Genomic DNA, 22580 nt, shown 5'->3' on the forward strand with positions numbered 1-22580 from the left:
AAAAGACTTGTTCGAGCAAAAGCAGAACATTATCTTTGAAAAGTAAACCAATGCACTTGTATACGATTTTTAAATATAGTACTGATAAATTCTGAAGTATTTTAATTTTTCTTTATCTTTAATTCCTTATGTTTTCATCAAATCGACCGTTGCAGGCTTTTTAAGGGAAGAAAGAATGACATCATCTGTTTGTTTTAATAATATGCAAACTGCTGTAGGACTTGAATAAATACTTATGCTTTTAAACAAGTATTATTTTGGATTCAACGTTACCATGATGGGTTTACTTTTATTTCAAATGCAAATAAAACTCAATAAATGCATTTATATAAATAACGTAGATTATTTTATGATAAACATAGTTAAACATTTTTTATTTTACTGATTAGAAGAAGTGGCATATTATTTTTCAAAATCATTTTCTTTGTCTTTTCAAAGGTTTAAAAAAAAAGCTGTTTGTTTCATTTGAGTTATGGAAATGTAGGATTTGCATTAAGTCACATGAGCACACAGAGTACTGCTCTCCAGTCTGGCAGATGTAGGTTTTTTTTTTTTTTTTTTTTTTTAAATTAACAAACAATGCTTTAAATCACATGCTCTGCAGTAAACAGGAATTAAATTTGAAAGTCGAATGTGCAAACTGTTTTCATTGAGGAAGTGAATGATATTTAAAGTACACATTGGAAAGTACTTCAACAGGTGATGTCACCTTGTTTCTGTCTAACCTGCAGCTCTTTTCTCCTGGTAACAAAAACACAGCCCATCCTGGTCACATGGTCTAATATTTACACACTTTGTTTTTATGACCGTTGGGAGTCGAACAGAGATAATACACAATTCCTTGGAGGCTTTATCTGTTCTGCATGATGTGTTGTGTGTTTGGTTTCACTGTATTGATCCTTTTGGTTCTGTCTTGTCTTAGAAAAACACGATGGTGGAACAAACAAGACGACAAATTCATGCGGTGTCCCTCCAGGCTGGACCTGGAGTGGTTGACGCCGGCGCCCTGTTCGACATGAACTTAAGGTAGCGCTCAGGCCCTTATTCCAGAGTGTCTGTTACCAGCAACAACAAAACACAGCCTTGCAGGTTGTGTCAGTGGCAAACACTTGATGTGGGATCAGTTCGGACAGTACCAAAGGAAATGCAAAGGAAATTTTTGGGTTTGGGGATCTTCCTTGTTTGTGATGACTGTTTACTTAAAGAAATAGTAAAAGGCTTTTGGCTCTTGTACCTTCTCTAGGCTCAGTGACCATGCAACGCGGGCGGTTGGACGTCAGTTGGCTGCGATAGGAGACCAGATGGTGCAGGACCTGGCAAGCAGAGAGCCAACCTGGCCACCGGTTCCTGTAAACCTGTTTAGACCTGCACAGATGCTGACCAGGAGCATTTACAGGTGCAAACATCTCTTTTTCCATTCTCTTCCATTTGTCTACAGCTTTATGTAGATAGTTTTTTTTTCCTGTCACAGGGACATCAACCGTCAGTTATGGAGCTTTCAGGATCTGTTTGCTGCGCTGAAGGGCTGGATTACAAGCACTACGGCTGGACCTCGAACCTTCAGAGCTGCGGCTCTGACAGCCTGGGTAATTCTTCTTTTTTATCCATGCTATTTTATAATTATATATTAATATGCTTTCATGTTAGTGTATGAGATGGTCAAGGATTTTTTTTGTTGCTGAGATCAGAAATAAAAACTTAAGAAAAATTCACCTAAGTGGAGACTATTACATAAAAAGCATAGCATTAAGTAAAATAAATTGAAACTTAAAAAAGATTTAGCAAATTCTATGAAAAAACTAATTTTTTTAAAACAATTTACAGTAGATGAACTTGTTTTTAGAATAGAATAAAAGAATCATAATTTTCATGCAAACAAGACTTACAACAGAAGTTTCAATTAAGCAAATATGTAACAATAGAAATACAATAAACTTCCAAAAATCCATAGTAATTCAGAAATATGGGATAATTACGCAAAACTTAGCGATTCTTTAGAATTTGAATCCAGTTTTTGCATTCCTGGCCAGGTTTTAAGAGTTTTATATATATATATATATATATATATATATATATATATATATATATATATATATATATATATATATATATATATATATATATATATATATATATATATATATATATATATATATATATATATATATATATATATATATATACATACACAATTATTTTTACTATTTTTTATTATTTAATTCCTTTTACTTAAAGGAATGCCACAATTCTTTGTTTAAAACCAGATTATGTTACATTATCAAACTGAATTGTGTGTGTGTGGGGGGGGGGGTGTTGCATCCCGACTGCATTAAGTGTCAAACGCGTTGAGCATAATTTAAATTCATATATTTAATGTAATGTTTTATGATGTTACACCACGCTTACGAGCCAACTTAATAGCAAATGAAAAAATATATATATTTATTTTTTAGTTTTTTTTGTTCTTGGTAATACACAAAACCGGGACCCATAAATTGAAGTTTGAACCAAATCGTGGCATCCCCAGTGACTTATATGATTTCTAAACATATGGAGTGGTGCTTCCCACAGCTCTCATTTTAAAAATTGCAGTTGCATCATAATAAAAAGTTGCTGTTGACTCATTCCGTTTCATTTCACAGGTGTCCGGTTTCAACACATCAGCGTGTGCTGGCTGGACCAGAGGAGCACTTGTGACTGTGGCACTGGTGGCTGCAGTGAGCACCTTTGGTGCATTATGCATTGAATGGAAAGTTTGAAGCAGCCATAAGCAGGTCTTTATGTTTAAAAACAAAACAAAAAAAAGAAGTGATTTTTTTTTATATTAATTTTGTTTACTCTGACTTGTCTTTTTTTTTTTAACTTTTACTATTAAGTTAAAATTGCTAAAAATCTATTTCAAATCATCTGGAAACTAAAAAAAAGGGGGAAAATTTTAAATTTAAGCAACTGGATTGGTTAAAAGGTGATTTTAGCCTTCACTAAGAGGTTTGCCAGCATATTGTAGCAATGATAGGACAGTTCGGGGCTGTATTGTTTGTAGAAAATCATGTTTATGAGGACTGAACTGTTGCTGGTCTGCAGACTTCAGTTCTTTCTTACTGGTTTAAGAGGTCAAACAAAAAGAAGGGAGCTGGTCTTTCTAATAGATTTGAAAATGCTTTTTCATGTGATGCAAATAAACTTTACAATGAATACCGTACACCTGGCTGTTTCATTCATAAAAAAGGATTTACCGGTAATTCAAAAGCAAAGATGGATTTGCACAGATCCAATGTGCTGAGTCAGTAATCTGTCCATATGCCTGAAATAAGTCATTATTCCTCGTACGTGCCGACATCCACGTGAGCGTAAGTCTGGAATGCCTTCCTGTTGCATTTCTGCAGCGTGGCCCCGAGCTGCTTTCCGGGTCCCACCTCGTAGGTGTGTGGAAAACTCTCCCCCTGCGTCCTCTCGTAGATCTCGTGCAGAGTTTGCTCCCATTTGACGGGCGACACCACCTGCTTCGCCAGCTGCCGGCGGATGTGGCTCTCGCTCATGTAGCGTTTGCCGTCCACGTTGGAGTAGACTCTGATCTCAGGGCGTCGCACCTGAAGGGGAAGTTTGCAGAGAGGTGAGGTTGGTCGACAGACGAGACACTGTTGAGCAAACAAAACTACTGTGGACTAAAGATAAAATAAACAGGGCATCAAAGAATGTCCCTAAAATATCTGTATGTTAGCATAAATGTTAGAAACGTTTTTGTTTCAACTGGATTCTGCGCTCATCTTTTGGTAGATCCAATCTAATCTATTGGGTTGACTCACTGACCTCCACATCCCTGAGAGCGTCCCTCAGAGGTTCAGATGCTGACGCCATCAGATCCGTGTGAAAAGCCCCGCTGACAGGGAGAAGTTTTGTTCTTATGAAGTGCAGACTTCGGGACTTCTGCTGAAGGAAATCCAGCGCCTGAAAACACCATGAATGACTTATTTACAAAAACTATTTTAAAAAAAGTTCCATTTACTCTTTACGTGCATAACTACGTACCCTCATTTTCAAGTTAATCTGTAGGATTAATGCGTCAGAAAATACTCCAATCTCGTCCATAAGTAATAAAGCATTTAGTGCCAAACACATAATATTACTGTTTTGTATACTTTTATCTTTGCCTTTTCTAATTATGCTTTTTTTGGGTCTTTTTTATGACTGATTTGACTAGGAGTCTGGAATAAATCTATCCATCTATAAAGTCATGATTGTTACCTGCTGATGTCCTGCAATGACCCTGCCGTCAGGAAACAGATAGTTTGCAACCGAACAAACAGGCTCCTGGATCCCCAAACTCCTGCAGTGCTCTTTAGCCTGCAAGCAGGCCTGTTTATACTGAGCTTGAGGTCGACCGATGACCGACAGCATCCCGCTCGGAACCAGCTCGGACGCTCTTTGCATGGCTTCAGCGCGCACCTTTACCACATACAGAGCTAGGAGAGGCAGCAGAAATCTGAGGTGACACTTCCGTCTTCTGTCAGATGAGGATGTCTGACAAACAGTCACGGTTACACACCTTCTGCAAAGTCCATGGCTCCAGAAAAGACCAGCGCAGCAAACTCTCCAACGCTAAAACCTGCAGCAGCGACACAGGTTTCTACAGCCTGAGGACAAAAAGAAAAGGGAACCTCATCAGCCATGATTATTTTAAAATGTCACACATAAAATTACCATACATTAAAAATAATTCATTTTTATTATAAACTGACGCCACTTAGATTGTAAGAAATGTTGCTTATAATGCTTATGCATTTCTTGTCTTTAACAACTTTGAGTGTTCAATATACACATAAAACTATAGTTTTGAAACAATAAACTAATATTTTTATCTATTGTAAAGCGTTCCCAGTGGTCTTTTAATTGGGAATATTATGTTTTTAAATAAAAAAAAATAAAAAAAAACATTTATTGTTTTCTAAGACATGGGTTTCTGCAGAGGGACAGGGGATCATTAGAAATTCGCCTCAGAGTTGTGGGCCAGACTGTTGCTGTGGAGTAACCCTTCCCATCATCCATCTGTTTACATGCTCTTCCATGAGATTACACCCCCTTCCAACCCCAACCTAACATTAGCTTTGCAACAAAAATAGTGAGCAATATCAGAGTTATCCAGCTTTTGAGCCAGACACCAGCTCAGACAATAAACAAATACAAAAGACTATTAACAGTTCATTTATATTTATTTTTATAGTCACATAAAAATATTTCAGTGTTTTATTCTTCTTAAGGGTGAAATGAGGCGGTATGGCTCCTTCTGGGTTGTTGTTAGTGAGAAATAGATCCAAATCTTAGTGTTGAAAGTTGCAGATCCTTCCTGCAGTTCATTATTTTGTCAAATGAGTGTTCAAGAATGCAAATAATTTGGTGTCAAATCCACTCAAAAACATCAGGTGTGAGGGTATCGAACCTTTGGGTTTTCGTGGTTCAGCCGCTCCACCGCAGCCAGAGAAGACACAAACACCGCCGGCTGACAGTGGACCGTCTTCTGCAGCTCCTTCTCGGGCCCGTTCAGACACAGAGACAGAAGGTCGTAGCCGAGGATTCTCTGGGCGACAGAGAACATGTCTCTGACGTTGGGGTACTGCAACAGTCCTCCTACCATGCCCACAAACTGGCTGCCCTGCCCGGGGAACAGGAGCACGGCGCAACCGCTGGGGTCCTTTCTTGGTCTCCACTGCTGGATCTCAGGGGTCTGGCTGCCCGGTGAGGACTCAGCGGGAACAGACTGCTCGGTTGTCAGTCTGCGGCTCAAATGGTGTAGCAAAGACCTGACCTTCCCTCTGTGGACTGCTTTCATTTTGGCTAATTTTGTTACTAAAATTAGCAAGCGATTTTATGGTTTTCGTTTCTAAAAATCCACCAAAACTAACGGATGTAATCGCAATGAATTCTAATAGTAAATTAGCTAAGTTTATCCTTGAAAAATGTGCCAGCGTGAGGGCTCACAGGGAGCCTCCATGCTGCTCTGTTTATTTCAGTTCTTTTTCCGGTTTACGTTCTGCTACTTCTTTCTAGAGCGCCACCTCTGGCGAGGCGGTATCATGAATCTCTTTAAATAGACTTAAAACAAAACTTTATTTAAACAAAAATAAATAGCAATAGCAGCTGTAACATTTAGCTAAAAATCAATTTAACCTGTTTGATTTTATTAAAATTCTCACCGTGTTCTTGTGCCAAATTGATTATGATATTAAACTAAAGGGATCTTTCTGGAAAGAAAGAAATCCTTATTTCATTCACAAAATATTAAAATTTTGTATAAATATTACATTTAGTAACAAAACTCCAAATTTCTTTTAATTAATTGCCCAAATCAGACATTATTTACCATTTTTTAAAACCTGTCTCAACATTACAAATTGTATAAAGTAGATTTATATGATGTACAGTTTGTTGTTCTTTGGTCTTTACTGTATGTCATCTAAGTGTTTTGAATAAAGATTAAAAAATGTACTTGTGCCAAATGAACAAAAACAAACAGTAGAATTACTTTAAAAATCCGGCTTTCAAAGCCAGTCTTTTGTTTTAAATTACAATTAACTCTCGCCAGTGTCAGATAAAAAAAAACACCCAAATAATTTAAAATAAAATTATCATTTGGATTAATTTTTTTTACAAAGCTAAACAACAGTGAAACCCAAAATTATTATTATTTTTTTCTGTTTTTTTTTTGTGTTACTTTGAAAAGTCAGAGTTTTAACCATTTAGCTGAACTTTTGATGTTGGCATTATTTGAAATATAAAATAAAATTCTTTTTTTTTTACGTTTAATTTAAACAGAATACATGAAAATGATACATATCACAAAAAAGTTTACAACAAAATTTTGTTTAGTACAAAATGGTGAAAGTCTGTTTTAGTCAGATGTGTTTTAATTAAATTCTAATTTTCTTTTCACAATTCTCCATATTTATTTACAAATCATTTTTCTACACAGAAAGAAAGTTTCTGGACTCACACAAAGCTGAATTATCTTCCGTCATGTTTGTGAGGATGAAATCTTACGAATGGTTGTCTCCATAATGGACACAATCATTCACACAGGATGAAGTCTGTAAACAAGCTTGATGGACAAAAACAGAAGTTTTGTGGTTTAAGGTTAATTTTTTCCCCTTTGACATTGCTAAACATGAAAATGCACAAAGAAATCCCTTTATCTGTCACCGTGGCAATCACAGTAGCCCATTGGGCTTTTCCTGTGACTCTTCTGAATCATCTGACAGATGGGCGGCCCCCATTTTCTCCTCCAGTCTCTCACATTCCTCTTCTTCTAGCCGACTGCTCTGATCATTTCTTATCTTGTATTTGGAAATGAACTCGTTGCTTGCCAGAGCTCCCTCCGTTCGAGGGCAAAAGTATTTTGATGTAAGTCGGCTATCCAAACGCTCTGAAATACAAAAGATTGAGTTAGAAAAGCACACTTTTGTCTAATGAGGACTACTGCGATTCTTATAAAAGGGAACATAAATAACTAGTATAAGTTAATATTAGTTTGTGTTATCACACGTCTCTAATGTCCCCTTGTAATAAGTGTCAAACATAAAATTCTCTCTAAATCTATGACATACAATGACCTAAACTTCTTAAACAGATCAGTAACTCACAGATCAATGCAAAGATCCTATCAGTATAAAGAAAATGAGCATGAAAACGTTCATTTTTCACCTTTTTTCATCATTGTACCAAAAAATACCTCCAGTGTTGCTCTAATCTGCACCAAATGAAAATGATGTCCTAAACTTTTTAACTATTACCTGTGCACTGTTACCAAAGCAAAAATTTCAAGCAAAAATTCATCAAAATAAAATAGTTTTTCAATTTCTGTTTATTAATTTTCACCAGTTTCAATTTGCAACAATCTTTTTTTTTTAAACCACCTCATTTTTTTAAGCTGTTTGTACAGTTTGGAGGCAGCCCTCACTCAGCTTTAAATGAACTTCGTTATTCATTTTTTTAACTGAAGTGAATTTAATTGAATATATTTTGCTTTGTAACTGTGACAAATAATAAAAGTAATAATACATTTCTGTGAAGTTAAAGGAAAGCAGCTTGTTCTTGTGGCATTTTTCTGATGATATATTTGACATATATTAAGAAAATAAGTATTTCTTTATTCAAAGGTTGTGAATCAGGACCAGACGAAAAAATGATGTTTGAAAAAGATTGTAATTGTGATGTCAGAAATACGATGGGTGGGCCACAAGCTCCATGTCTAAGCTCTCAGCTATGGGGAGGGGAAAAGGGGGCGGGGTTGCTTCGCACCAGCCTTTAACTCAGAGGTGCATTTCTAATCAACTTCTGCCGCTCTGTAGAAACAATGTCTTAGAAAACAAGACAAGTTTTTATTTTTATTTTGGCTAAAACATCATAATCATAATTAAAAGACCACAGCGAACGCTTTGAAAATAGATCAAAAGATGATCAGAGTGGGTCTTTAAATACATAAAGCAGGGAAAATATATATATCCACCCTTTTAAAGTAATATGAAAGCCATTTTCTATGTTTCCACAAATTTTAAGGGGCAAAATATTTACCTCCTGGCGTAATGGGTTTCATGAGGCGATTCAACTGGACGTTCCAGTGCCTTACATGCTGAGTGGCATTCCTCAGCCTCTCCTGCATTTCCTGGAAATCAAGTGAATTAGCACAACTTTATGGGAAAACGTATAAATCAAACTAGACCAGTGCTTCTCAAATAGTGGGGCGCGATGCCATGCCAGGAGGGGCGCGCAGTAGTGGCGGTTTTAGGCACAGGTGATAGGGGAAATTGTCCGGGGTGCAAATTTAACGGGGGGCGGTGGTGACAGCGGCTCAGTGCTTTGAAAAAAATCTGCGCCACTCATGGTTTCCTATTATCTGCTATATCACGTGTAACAGCCTGAAACCTGTGAACTGCCGTCCCTGCAGCTGCTCCTGTCTCCTGTCACACACGGCTGTGAGAAGGAGAGGGGAGGGGTAGTGGGGTCAGACTGCGAGGTGGAACGGGGCACATGGAGCGCTGCAAGCACTGCCTCGATTGCGCAACACCAGGATCATTGGCGCCTTTAGATGACTCAGCTCATGCCATTGTCATTCTTTATTAACTATTGTAGACCGTTCGATGACGTGTCTTTATTTTCACTAAATGTACAGTATTCTTTGTCTGCCTGTCGTTTAGTTGGTGTCAGTATTTGACATAAAGACAGCCAGTAATGCAGGAAAACAGCTGCACTTCATGAGATCATAAATAAATAATCCATCATTTAGAAAAAAAATCAACAATGTTTTTATCTATTTCTTCAGACTAAAAACGTTAAATATATTGGAGCTGCTGTGTTAATGTTTCAGATCAATTAACACTTAATATTATTTATTGATTGAATTATTTTCTCAGCATCAAATGGTTCGGTTGGTCAAAATGTTTCTAGTTTAAATAAGGACTGAGATTTTTTTATTTCAGGCACTTTAAGCTTCTTTTCTGTTTTAGACTAACACGGTTTCTGTGTGGCTAAATGAAGTTAATATTTGTTGAAAGTGGATTTATAATGCTGTTTTCTTTTGTTAATGTTAGAAGATACGATTTCAGGTATACTTACACAAATCTTATAGATACTAATCTAATATAGTGTCACCGCGCGAGTGTGTGTGTGTGGGGGGGGGGGGGGACATTTTCTTTTTCCTAGGGGGGGCCCGGCAAAAAATAATTGAGAAGCACTGCACTAGATGCTTTCTTCTTGCTACCTCTAGGTGCTGGTGGCTCCTCTGGCGTGATGCTTGCAGATCCTGAAGCTCCCGGGAAGCTGAGTAGAGGGCTAAGGGGGTGTCCTCGTCTGTGCTGCCATCTGAGGCCTCCAAAGCAGGACTGAGTCTCTGCAAGTCCCTCTGCTTCTCTTGGAGGAGCTTAAACTGCAGCCTTTTCTCCTCTTCGGCCTGCAGCAACCTGGGGAAGGGATGAAAGGATTTTAAATGAATTTGAAACAAGCTGCAAAATCCATACAAAGACAAAAGATATCGTTACATCTCCAGTTCCAGCCTGGCTCGTTCCTCCTCCAGTCGAGCCTGGATCTCCATGTTCAGAGCAGCTTCCAGTTTCTGTTGAGTCATCTCCAGCTCCTGGATCCTTTTTTTCTGCTGCTCAGCCTTCCTCTCCTTCTCCTGCATCTCTGCCTGCATGCTGTCTCTCAGCTTCAGGCACACAGCAACAGGAGGAAAATAAACCCACTTCTTCCTGGATCACCTTTTCCACTGAAGTCACAGCTGCTTCTTGGAACAGTTAAAGGTTAAAGCCTGACTTTTTATAATGCCAATTTTTTTTCTGCTGCTCTCAGAGGTTGGAGTAAATGAGATGTGGGCTAAAACCCTTTTCAGGTGAAATGCATATAAAGTTTGTCAACGTTCTTCTCACCATCTCAGCTTCTTTCAGCTGTCTCTCCAGATCCATCTGCACCTCCTTTTGTTTCCTCCTCTCCATCTCCTCCGCTTCCCTTCGTCGATTTTCCACTTCTCGTGCATGCTAGACAATGTATTGTGCTTCAACACCAGACTGAAAATTCAACACTTTTCCACCCATTTACCTGAATGATGTTTTCTATCTCCAGGTCTTGTCTTTCTTTCTCTATCTTCTCCATTTCCTGGACACTCAGCTCGTCTGACTGACTGCTGCGGCTGCTGCGGCTGCTGCAGCTGCTGCGGGAACTCCGGCTGCGCTCTTGGTCTTTGTGCTCGCGCAGCATGCGCCTCTTCAGCTTGAGTTCATGGTGTAGGGAGGACTTTCCCTCACTTTGAAGGCGAAGTGCTGTTTGAACAGCTAAAAAAAAAAAACCACACATTTGATGATACTTCTAATATCACTAGCATTTATGAATTAAAATAATTGGTTATAACAATAGTTTCATTTTGGAGTCAAGTTTACTGCTGCTATCATTTGTATCCATTCATCTTGAAAAACGGGGTCACAGGCTGCTGGGGCCAACCCAGACGCTGTTGGGCAAGGGCGGGGTACACCCTGAACAGGTCGCCAGTCTGTTGCAGGGCCACACAAATGCACACCAAGGGGCAATTTAGAGTAACAAATTAACTTATAAAGCATGTTTTTGGACTTTGGGTGTAAAGTGAGACAAGAGGTCTAATCACTGCATCATTGGCCGGGTGAATACTTGATTCTGATTGGCTGCAGGGTGTCCATTAAAAAGTGTTTATCACAACATCAAGACAGTATATCTCCATCCTTTAAATATATGATGGACATGACAGTATCTCTATTCAATTTTACCAGCAACTGCGATGTTGACTTTAATTTGAAATAGTTTGTTGTCTGTCTGTCTTTGTGTTTTGTTTACCTTATTATTTAAAACAGAGAAAATATATGTCTTTAATATTAATATATGGGTTTTTTTGTTGATACGCATTTAATGATTTTAATTAATGGTGGATATTTCTTGCAACCAAAGAGATCTAGAAAACTACGTCTGGACTTTTTTTTGGTTTGAAACAAACCTTTGTTTTATCATCAGCACACTGAGGAGACAAGCATTAAATGGTAAATGGCGTGTACTTGTATAGCGCTGTTCTACCTACAAGGACAAAGTGCTTTACAGTCACAGACCCATTCACCCAGTCACACACACATTCACACACTGGTGGCCGCCCCGCTGCCAAACACAGGCGCCTGACTGCCACCAGAGGTAAGGTGGGGTTCAGTGTCTTGCCCAAGGACACTTCAACTCCTGGGCGTGCAAGGCGGGAGTCGAACCTGTAATCTTACAATCATGGGTCGACCGCCCTACCGCCGCACCACGGCCGGTATTAAGGGTGAGAAGTAATGTGCATTACCTTAAAAGTTTTTTTAATGAGTCTGCCTCAATGCGACCACATTTCAATAAGTTGGTGTGTCTCATCGTCATGGCTGCCTCATTCCTAATCTGTTTACATCCCATTATGCCCGGCTACGGCGGACCAGTCCAGTGGCTCTGCTCTGAACACAGAGCTTATTCAGACTGAGAAAAGCTCAGTGCCATTGTACACCAACAGAGACCACCTCGAAAGATGGCGTCAAAGAGCTGTTCCTGGAAGGGCTAGGTTGGATTCAGACGGAAAACTTGTTCTGAATTATCGAGAGAAACAAATTCTTGTTCACAATCTGAATACACCCTAAAGGCCCGTACACACTGGGACGAATATTCGCCAGGCGTTATTCGCCAGCGTTTTTCGCCACGTTTTTTGTGTTCACACCCAGGCGATTTTCGCTGACGGTGAGCCGAGCGAACATGCAATTTCATTCCCTGACATTAGATGGCGCTTAATGTAAAACAGAAATACTCCTGTACACAAGGTGGCGCTGCGCAACTTTAAGCTTCTTAAAGTCGCTTTTCACTCAGAAGAAGAGAGCAAGTATTTACGCGCTTGTCAGAATCATACAAAGAAAACATGAATACCACCAGGATATCGGGGATATTTTAGAATGTCCGTCATTATTTCTTCGCGGCAGTGTAGACGCTACTTGGCGTCTATCTTCTTCGCTGGTATGTGTGCTCAGAAAGGCGGTTTTGTGTTTGAGTGCCCCCAAGAAGTTCCAGACACGTGTGCAAAAGCGCCATTCTCATTGGTCGTATAGTTTTCGACGGGGCGCGTCAAACCAAAAAAACGAACCCGAGGCGTTTTTTTAAAAAGTGACGCTTTGACGCGTGGCTTTTTTTTTGGCGTTGTTTAGTCACGAGGCGTTAAACGTCGGCCAATATCGTGCGCGAAATTCGTCCCGGTGTGTACGGGCCTTAATTGTCTCTGTTTCTACACTAAGTGTCAGAGGGACGCTTCTTGCTCTGTTTAGTCATGATGTTTTCTTAATTCTGTTATGTTTGAGGACTTCTCCCCCCTACAGTGGTGCTTTTTGTTTTTAAAGAATACTAGTTCCTCATTCTGTCCTGCATCTGGGTCATTCTGACACTTCCTAACACGGACCTGCGGAATCCTTCTGCCTCGTCCATTAATTTCTGATAATGAACACCATGTCATGTCCCTCACTTAACTCGTTTCATATTGAGTGCAGGAACAGCCCAGACTATAATGAACAATTAATCTTTCAGCCACACACCTTGAATCCACTCCACCTTCTGCCGTTGGTCAGATGCACTCATTTCATAGGTTTTGTTGTGGGTTTTTACACAGAACAGGCAGCGCTTCCCTTCCCTGTCTGGAATGGGCTGAAATGAAAAACAGCTAGGTCACTCAGGTGCTGTGGATCGACATAACCAACAATCCTGTCACAGATGATTCTTCAACAACCTCAACAACACAGCTTTTATCCAGCTGGATTTCCCCTCTCTTGTCTTTAAGGTCCTCGCCGACGTAGTAAGCCATGTAGGACGGTTTCAGCACAAACCAGCGCTCGGTCCAGTTCCTCCGCATGTGCCCCTTTTTCCACATGTAGCCCTGCAAAACCAGGATCAGAACGTGAATCCAGCGGAGTCAAACCTTTGTTGAGATAGTAGGGTTGCAGGAGGACTTACTCTCTTGAGCACGTTATGATACATCTCCAGAAACACCTCGTTCAAAGCCAGGCTGAAAGCCTCGCTGTTGGTGACCCTCAGCAAACGGCCCGCATTCATGTGCGCCAGGAAGCTCCACACAGACATGCCCTCCTCCTGCACTGTGGGATCCTGGGAAATCAGGTCTCCCAATAGCTTTCCATCCCACTCATGGCTCGCTGCTGTGGAGATTTTCTTCAGGAGATACTCCACCTTTAAGACATTCAAAAAGTTACAATTAACGCATTTTTGCTATGTTTATTGTTGTTGTATGGATCAGTAACCACAGTTACCTTTGAACTACCCTGGTGTTTGGATCTCAAGACGTTTGCTGTTGCCTCTGACTTACAGGAAACCAAGAGCATTTTGGAGGAAGTGCAGGAAGGAAGAGCCTCATTAACTTACTTGCGCCTAATTTTTTTCTGCTTTGACACAAGCTGCAATTTTTTTATATACCGGATAAGATGTAATCTAAACCCGCTTCCTGTGTGATTCTTTCATCTAAGCATTCTTTTCCTTACTTGCTGAACAATATGTAACATTTGATTTTATCTGTGGGTTGAGGAATTTGCCATCATGTTTGTTAAAATTGTTTTAAGGAAAAGTGTGATAAAGATCCACTCCAATGAAAATTGGGTTTCTAAATGTTTTTATGGTATTTTTCTGATGATGGAGGACAAATACATAGAAAATTAAGCTTATAATAACATTTCTGACTATTGCTTTATCTAAATAGTTGCGAATCAGGAGCGGTCGAAAAAATGTCTTTTTAAGAGGATCATATTTCTGACATAGAAAAGACACTGGGTGGGCCATAAGCTACCTGCTCCACTCCATTCTGTTGCATCCACTTGTAGACGATTAGATCCATTTACATCTTTGTTTTCTTTGTCTGAACTGGAATCCGTTCACATATATCTAGGAAAGTTTTTCCAACCGTTTGTTGGCTTTACATGGAAAATGCTTGGCTATTGCACGCTCATTCTAAGTTAAACCAGGTCAAACTTTGACCAATCAGGGACTCGCATTTGGTAGTGATGTATGGTTAGCGTCCCTTTTAATTGACGGAAGTGCCAATCATTTGTAAATTGATCATGAGAAGATTGTAATTAATAATTACAGTTTGTGTTCGGCTGCAATTCTATGATACCAAGTGTGACAGAAAATGCCTTGAGCAAAATTCAAGAGATTTACACTACTTCAACTTTTGGACCAAGCCTCTTTCCAATGTAGGTGGTGGACAAGCGCTAGTAAACAGAGGAAGAAGAAGGCCCTTCCTGCTGGTCCAGTGTGAACACCAAGGGCTTAACGCGTGTGTCAGAACTTGTGTTTGGCGTGTTCTGGAATGTGCACCACGTGCTTGGTGTGTCTGTATCTTAAGAGGTGAAACTTCCTACATAAGCCCTACATAAGTCTAAATTTCCATCTACTGTATGTCTCACATGAAATTCCCATCATTGCTGATTACCTCTTCCACGATTATCACCAGCGGGTAGTGATCCTCAGAAAGAAGGTTGAACAAGCAGAAGAGTTTGAAGCAGTTTCTCTCAGTCAGTAGTCCGTTCTGCAGGACCCCGGTAAAGTTCTTCTTCATCGTCATCATCCAGCACAGGTCATCAAACTTCTCTTTGTCAAACGTCCCCTCTTTCACCTGCAGAAATAGCAGCATGTGACAATGCTTCAACAACAATAAGAGACCAAAATCCACAGTTTAATATTTTTAATCAAATGGATAAAAAAGTGGAAAATTTAACATTTGGCTTGGACCCAAGTTCATATTGATTGTATTGTAATATTCGAAAGCAAAGATGAGTCAGTGGACTTAAGCTTTTGAAGTGACACGATAGTTGTTATATTCAAATAGATATTCTAATTTTTAGAGAAAGAAAAACACATCTGAAGACTAGAGGAAGACAGAACAACTCCCTGACTGAGCACCAAAAGAAAAACTCAATGAATTTTAATTTTTGAATGTTTTATGGTTTTATTGCATTTTCAATGTGCAGATTTTAATTGATAAATGTTTTTATAAAGATAAGAGCAAGTAACAGATTAAACCAAATGGTTTTTTGGTCTAAGCCTTATTATACCTATACATTTGGATGACCGTGAAATGAGAGAAAAACCCAAGTTCATCTGGACATAAAAATAGTAAAACAAAACAGAATTTTCCAAATACCTTAGTGCCTAAGAGATAATAATATATCTTGACACAAATAATAAAATAATTAATACTTTTGTTTAAACTGGAGAGTTTCAGTTCAAATCTACAATTGAACTTATAAATCAGAAAGTGTTTCAAGTAAAAACACATTAAATTCCCACTTTGATCATCTTTTAATCTACCGGTATTTTAAAAGGGATCCCATTTATTTATGAATATGCAGATTTTAGCCAAAATCAAAATAGTTGTGTTGTTTTCTAGGACATAGTTTCCACAGAGAAGCAGTAGTTGATTGGAAATTGCCCTCTGAGTTGAGATTGTTAGTGCGGAGCAACCCCGCCCCCCCTTCCCGTCACCCATGACAAAGAGTTCTCTGTTTACACGCTCTCCCGCTAGCTTACAGCCCCTCATAACCTATGTTTACTGGTGCAACAAAAATGGCGAGTAATATTGAAGCTATCTAGCCATACGTTTTGGAGCTAGATGGCAGCTCAGACGATGAAAACAAAGACGTACATGGATCTATTTGTCTATAATTAGAATTCATGCTGGATTTTGGGGATGTTTTATACACACATGCCCCCCTTCAGCTTCTCTGTGTTTCATAATAAACTGCAGCTCACAAACTCATAGCTAAGAACTGTATTCGGAAGTTGGTTGGCCGGCCTTAGCCGTTGGTAGGATCACACACGGGCACAGACTCACACACAAGGGCCTCATCTGACACCCCCTCATATATTAGTGCTACATTAGTGTGGGTCTTCAGTGGAGATCTGATGAACCAAATTCCCTTTCTTCCTTCATCTACTCGCCGTAAGTCAAGAGTGTCCAGACAGAAAAAAGAAAGATGCCTTTTCAGTATAAAGCACCTACGGACTGCGACTCTCTACAAAAAAACAATTCAGCTCCCAAATCTCATAGTTTGTTGTCTCTAGTGGTCTCATAGAATATTATGATGGCCCTGAAAATGAAATCATTAACCTGTAGTTGTTTTTAACTTTTTATTTTTTACTTTTTAATGTTTTAAAATTTGTATGACATGTCTAGGGTGTGTATAAAGTTTTCCCGTTTGGCCAGGACTCCCTTGGAAAAGAGATCACTGGATCTCAATGGGACTTTCCTGATTAAATAACAGCAAACAATAAAAAAGAAGCATTCGAATGGAGGGAAGCAGGGAGCTTGTGATCCCTCCATTAAATTTTCTATTCAAATAGGATATTTTTCTAACATCATTTTTTCGTCTGCTCCTGATTCAAAATGACTTACGGTAAGTAAAGAAATGCTCAGAAATACCTTTTAAGCTTTATTGTCGTAATATTTGCCTTCCATCATTAGAAAAATGCAACAAGAACATGTTAAAAACAAAACACAATCGTCAGAGGAGTGGATCTTTAATTATGGGTTTTGTTTAAAACATAAGCATTTTTATTCTTTCAATACGTTGAAATAAAAATTGCTGTGTTAAAAATGAGGATTGAAAATCGAGGGGTGGGTCTCCAACAATACCTTATCGAGTATGTATTTGTTGAGGTAGGGCATGTAGCCATGATTTGACACAGGGCCATCGTCATCATCCTGGAAATGTTCCTCCAGGGCAACCGGATCATGTGGGATGTTCAGGACAGTGTACAAGTTGTGAGAAAGCACCTGAGGAGGAGAAGACTGTGGCTTTAAATGTGTAAAAGTCGACACTTGCAGTCTCAGGTAGGTTTCTGCACACTCCCTTGTTTGTTCATAACCCCCTCACACACATGCAGCTTGTGCTCTGTGAGCATGTCAGGACAGCTGTCGACTAGTTCCTTGGATTCCTCCAAGAACTGGAGGCATGTAAGGGCTGGATGGAAAAGCAGCGAACAGTAACTTAGCTCTTGTGCTATTATGAAACTTGACAAATAGGAATATTGATTTCTAGGCATCTGAACTTTGACCTTCAGTCAGAAAATGGTCACAAGGCTTTCCTCTGACTGAACAGAAGGTGCGTGCGCCTTCAAACATTTAGATTTAAGTTACAGGGTGTTTACTGATGAAAACGTTCCTTCACATACCACAGCAAAGCTATCATATCATGAAGACAACGAGGCTCTTTTGTTACACAAAAAAATTTGAACAGAAAACAAATCCGGTTTGAGCTGAGGCTCAGTTTCCTGATCCACAAAATGCCTCCCAAACTTACCTTTAACTGCGACTTTGACACTTTCCCGCACTTCTCTGCGTCCAGCGACGTGAAAGCGTACCAGATGGACTTCAGGAGTTCGGATTTTAGGTCCATTTTGGAGACCGCTTTGTGCGTGAAGCGCAGCTACATGATTATCCGAGCGACGCGCAGCAGCTTTTACGCACTGGAGACAGGAGAGTCGCCAAATTCGACGAGGGGCAGAGTGCAAACCGCTGAGCAAACGGAAGAATCAGAGGCAGTCAGATGTGGGACAGACTTAAAGAGGCGGAGGGTTGAGATAAAGCCCAATGGGAGTACCAATCGGACCCGCACAGAGACGTTCTCCCAACGGTACCGAATGCGCAAAATCCATTTAATACAAATATCCACTCAATTATTTAGATTAAAGTGACTGAAAACACACCTATTACGTGTAGTCTGATCAAAACAACTTTTCTATATAAATTCAAACCTTCTCTTTAAAGAAAAAAAAATGTTACAAAAATTCTGCTGTGACTTCAATCCTCTCTGACACCAAGTCGTTCTGAAGCAATGAATCCTGAACTTTTTGTCACTTTTAATGTTAAACTCAGCTTAAAGTGGAGTTCAGATGTCCATCTGACCCCCTCATTTGCGCGATGAATCAAAGTGCTGCTCTGGATGTGACAAAACCCCAGAAAAAGTGGGTCAAACACATGCACAGTGGTTTCAGACTGTAAGCCTTGCTGGAACATAATGTAGGTTAATCAATGACATAATTGGAACATAAAAATGTTTAGAGCCCACAGCCCTAAAGTCTGTGCGTCACAGCATATATAGAGGGCAGTGTCATAGTGGAAAAGAGTCAAAAGTGTCTGGATTTTGGAAGTGCTTTATTTGTAAGTCTTATTATTATTATTATTCTCCTTCTGCTCAGAAGAGGTCTATAAAGGGAATATCTAATCACAACACAGGTGCAAAGAAAGCACATGTCAATGAGTTGGTCGCAATGACCAAAGGTTCCCAAAAGGGATTGGGTCCTTGTGCAGTCCCACTTCATTGCTCTGCCTAACAGAGCATGACTAACTCATAACATCAGGATATGGGGATCTTCAAAACACGCATTTGTGGTAAAAAACAGATTTCTCTTCAAAGTAAAGGATGTATTAAAAAAAAAAACTAAGGAAAATTGCTTCACCAGATGTTTATTAGATATTTCTGATGCAGCTGTTCACATGTATACCGCATCAGCACTGCATTACAAAGAGGCTGCTTCCATTCATACATATATTTAGCAGACCTTGACGTTTCCATGTGTCTAATCAATATCCTTTAATGAAGCAAAGAGTTTTCATTCATATTTGACATACATAGTTTATGGTTTCAATCATGCTGTTGACAACATTAGTAATAGACAATCTATGCAATATATGTATGTATTTAACCACGACAGACACCTAAAAATGCAAGAAATAAAGAAAGTTTTGATAAATTTGACCGTTTCCATTGTTTTCAGTACATTTAAATGGAAATAAACATAGAAGGCAACAATTAATATATCTATAAATAAATTCTGGTGCCAGATTTATTATGCAGACTTTCTCCAGCATAGAAAAAATGCTTAAAAATAAGCATTAAAATGAAATAAATAAAAATCATCAGTCATCAAAGTTTTACATGCAAGCAGCTTTTCTCAGTCGTGCACTACAACTAGATTACATAGATTTATGTTAAAACATGGAAAACAGAAATTCTGAAATTCACCTTAAAGCTTTTTTTTTTAAAACTGCACACATTGCCAAACTGAGATTGACTGAGCTACTGTAAAGACCACCCACTGAGGCCCCTTTTTTAGTGATAGGAAAACTACATGATGTGGATAATAACCAGACTAAATACCTGAATGGAAAACTGCTGGTGGACATCGCTGTGCAGTCTGCTGCACACGTGCAAAAACCAGAGTTGGTGTTTTTAGGCAGCACATGTAGTGAATTATCTAAACAAATGCCATTATTTACATTTTTTTTTAGGAAAGTATTAAATAAACAAAAAAAAGTGTATGAATGTTGCACATAGTTATAAGCTGCACACATGCAAAATAAAAAAAACAACTTTGTATATTGTAAAAATAACCAATTTGTGAGGATTGTGCACAAAAGAAGACACATTTCTGAGTCTTATACATCTGCAGAAGGATATACTTCTATGCTTCACCTAAATAGGTAAGAGTTTCACTAGATTTGAGTATCTACAATTTTTTGGATGTTTGAAATTAACCCTTTGACGTCTATTGATGCAAATATGCGTTAACCCACTTCTGCTGCATCCTTAACTACAAAAACATAAGTGAATTATATTTTTTTCATTGCTGGAAATAAATTCAAGAGGTTAAACATGTTTTTTACAGTACAAAAATGTTTGTTTTGATAAGATTTGGATTGAAAATTGCACCGTTGTTGATAGTTTACGCCATAACTTTGAAAACTGAGAAACAATATAGCGTTTCTTTATGCCACATGCAAATCACATTAAATCTAAATGATTCTAAACAGGTTTTGTAAAATGAACTAGACTTGTTTTTGAACTGAAAGAGTCAATTCTGCAAAGAAGAGGCCTCTATCACCCCATCAAGATTTGCAACTTCAAGACGCACTCCAATGAAAAATGTGTTTTTCTGATGATGATGATAGAGGACATATATAAAGAAAATTAAGATTGAAACTGGATTTCTGAGTATTTCTCTATTCAAATCGTGAATTAGAAGCAGATAAAAATGTGCCATTGAAAAAAGAGTGCAGTTTTGATGTTGTGTGAGCCACAAGCTCCTTGTTTCGAGCTCACAGCAACAGGGAGGGGAAAAGGGGGCGGGGTTGCTCTGCCCCAATAGTCCTTCCCACAACTTTCTAATGAACTCCTGCCGCTCTGCGGAAACTATGTCTAAAAAATGACAGTTTTTCTTTTTTTGTAATGACAAAAACACTGAGAATGCTTTGAAGATAGATTAAACGATGATCAGAGTGGGTCCTTAAGGTAAATCTCATGCAGGGAAGACATTTTAAATAACCTTTTTTGCAGCGGTTTTGCCCTCACATTGGATCACTCACTGCTTTACATCTAAACTCTTTGTCTACATTTACAGATTGGTTGTTAATGTGCTATGACTCGTCTGTGCTGCCTCGGTTCCAGTTTGTTCGCCAGAAGACAAGCAAGAGCAATGCCTCCAATCTGCGTGAAGGCCAACCCCAACACAGTGGCAGCTATGTGGAAGACGTTGTCGTTGACCAAGCTGAAGACTTTGCGAAAGCAGCCGTGTGGATGGATTCCTGCGGCCGCCACTCCTTCACTGTCATCCGACAGAAGTGGACGATTCCTGCAACCTTTCCTCCTCACGCAGCAGCTGTCCGGCAGGGACACAGAGGTGCCGTTTTCGAAGGGAAGGAAGGTCATGTGCTGGATGGCCCAGTCTGAGGTGAGCCAGTCGCGCCAGCCTTCTGCCCCACAGCACTCCAAGGCTCTTTGCAAGCTGTCTAGAGCGTCGGCACGGCCTTCGTCCTCTGTGTATCCGGCCACTGCTCTCTGTAAGCCACTGCGAAATCCCCCAGCAATGTCTTCTCTGTAGAAGAGGCCAGACAGTCCAGCAGCCAAACCGGCAACAAGGGCAGCAAGCTGAAAGAACCCGTAAGCCCTCAGCACACAGGGCAGGTTGGCAGCCACTCCAAGACATCCCAGGAAGCCCCAGGCGGTGACAGCAGCCCCTGTCGACAAGAGGATGAGAGGGGCGTTGGGGTAGCGATTGGCCGACAACATCATGTAGTCCGCCAGGGAGATCTGAGCCCACACACCCAGGGTGAAGATGGCCAACCCGGCTGCCCAGAAGACGCAGCTGAAGGCCAGGAGACCTAGACGCAGCAGGTGCATGACTCCCACTGGGCGACAGCAGGGTGGCACAGCACCCAATGGTGGAGGAGCAGGGGGCGCCAGGGAGGCGTCGGAGCACACAGACAAGGATAGACGCTGCTGCTGCTGGTGGAGCTGGCCCTCCTGGTCCGGGTAGGGGGTCAGCAGGTATCCAGGGATGGCGGAGGGTCGCTGAGGCAGAGGTGGAGGAGTGAGGAGGCTGAGACCCTGAGGGGAGGAGAGTCGTCGCACAGCTAGCTGTTCATTTTCCCAGTCCAGAGCTCGTCTGCTGGGACTCGGCCGTGCTGACAGGGAGTTGTACGGCAATGCCGAGCTCATGATCCCGACTCAGGCTTTATCCAATCCCCTCTTTTACACACTCCCCCCTTTTGCTATCAGTCTTCTTTCAAAGCCTTCACTCCTGTTGTCCTTCGGCACACACACCTCCTCCCCCTGCTTTATGACTGGTTATTATTCCGCCACCGAGAACACCAACCGGACTGTAAATCACAGTAATGGCTCGTGCGAGTCGTTGTTATCTGCATCCACAGCCTCCTTGTTTATCGTGAACTCCAAACGCCGCTTCCTGTTGCATGGCCACCAAAGCTTCGCATTATTTCGCTGTTAGGTCCCGACATCAACGATGCCCCTCACTCTGGTCAGGTGATTGCAGAGAAAGAATCCACCAATGCACACCCTCTCCTGGTGGTGAGGAGGGGGAGGAGGAGGCATCCCTGCTGGTTTTACTACTCTCCATTTTACAACGTGAATGATCCAAATAGAAAAAGGCTGTTTTAACACTCCAAAGACAACAAATAAGAAAAAAAGGGGTTATTTTTTAAGTTTAAGCTT

At 40.1% G+C, this 22580-nt stretch overlaps 3 protein-coding genes across 3 annotated transcripts; all 3 read right to left on the reverse strand.

The window, feature by feature from the left end:
- Positions 1-2861: 2861 nt before the first annotated feature.
- mcat (malonyl-CoA-acyl carrier protein transacylase) lies at positions 2862-6027 on the reverse strand. The gene is made up of 5 exons (XM_004083069.4): positions 5438-6027; positions 4547-4634; positions 4246-4463; positions 3811-3948; positions 2862-3590 (listed from the first exon to the last, which is right to left on the reverse strand). Exons 1-5 carry the CDS (start codon positions 5825-5827, stop codon positions 3318-3320), a joined length of 1107 nt encoding a protein of 368 aa, XP_004083117.1. The 5' UTR covers positions 5828-6027; the 3' UTR covers positions 2862-3317.
- An 857-nt stretch (positions 6028-6884) lies between these two features.
- LOC101173027 (differentially expressed in FDCP 6 homolog) lies at positions 6885-18106 on the reverse strand. The gene is made up of 12 exons (XM_004083070.4): positions 17871-18106; positions 17204-17344; positions 15002-15184; positions 13516-13746; positions 13292-13438; positions 13101-13209; positions 10585-10817; positions 10416-10523; positions 10029-10195; positions 9752-9950; positions 8566-8656; positions 6885-7417 (listed from the first exon to the last, which is right to left on the reverse strand). The coding sequence occupies exons 1-12, from the start codon at positions 17964-17966 to the stop codon at positions 7203-7205; spliced, it is 1920 nt and encodes a 639-aa protein (XP_004083118.1). The 5' UTR covers positions 17967-18106; the 3' UTR covers positions 6885-7202.
- An 816-nt stretch (positions 18107-18922) lies between these two features.
- LOC105357099 (tetraspanin-7-like) lies at positions 18923-22580 on the reverse strand. Its single transcript, XM_011491181.3, has one exon. It carries the CDS (start codon positions 22065-22067, stop codon positions 20979-20981), a length of 1089 nt encoding a protein of 362 aa, XP_011489483.1. The 5' UTR covers positions 22068-22580; the 3' UTR covers positions 18923-20978.

Source organism: Oryzias latipes, chromosome 23 (genome assembly GCF_002234675.1).
Source record: "Oryzias latipes chromosome 23, ASM223467v1".
NCBI classification, from domain to species: Eukaryota; Metazoa; Chordata; class Actinopteri; order Beloniformes; family Adrianichthyidae; genus Oryzias; species Oryzias latipes.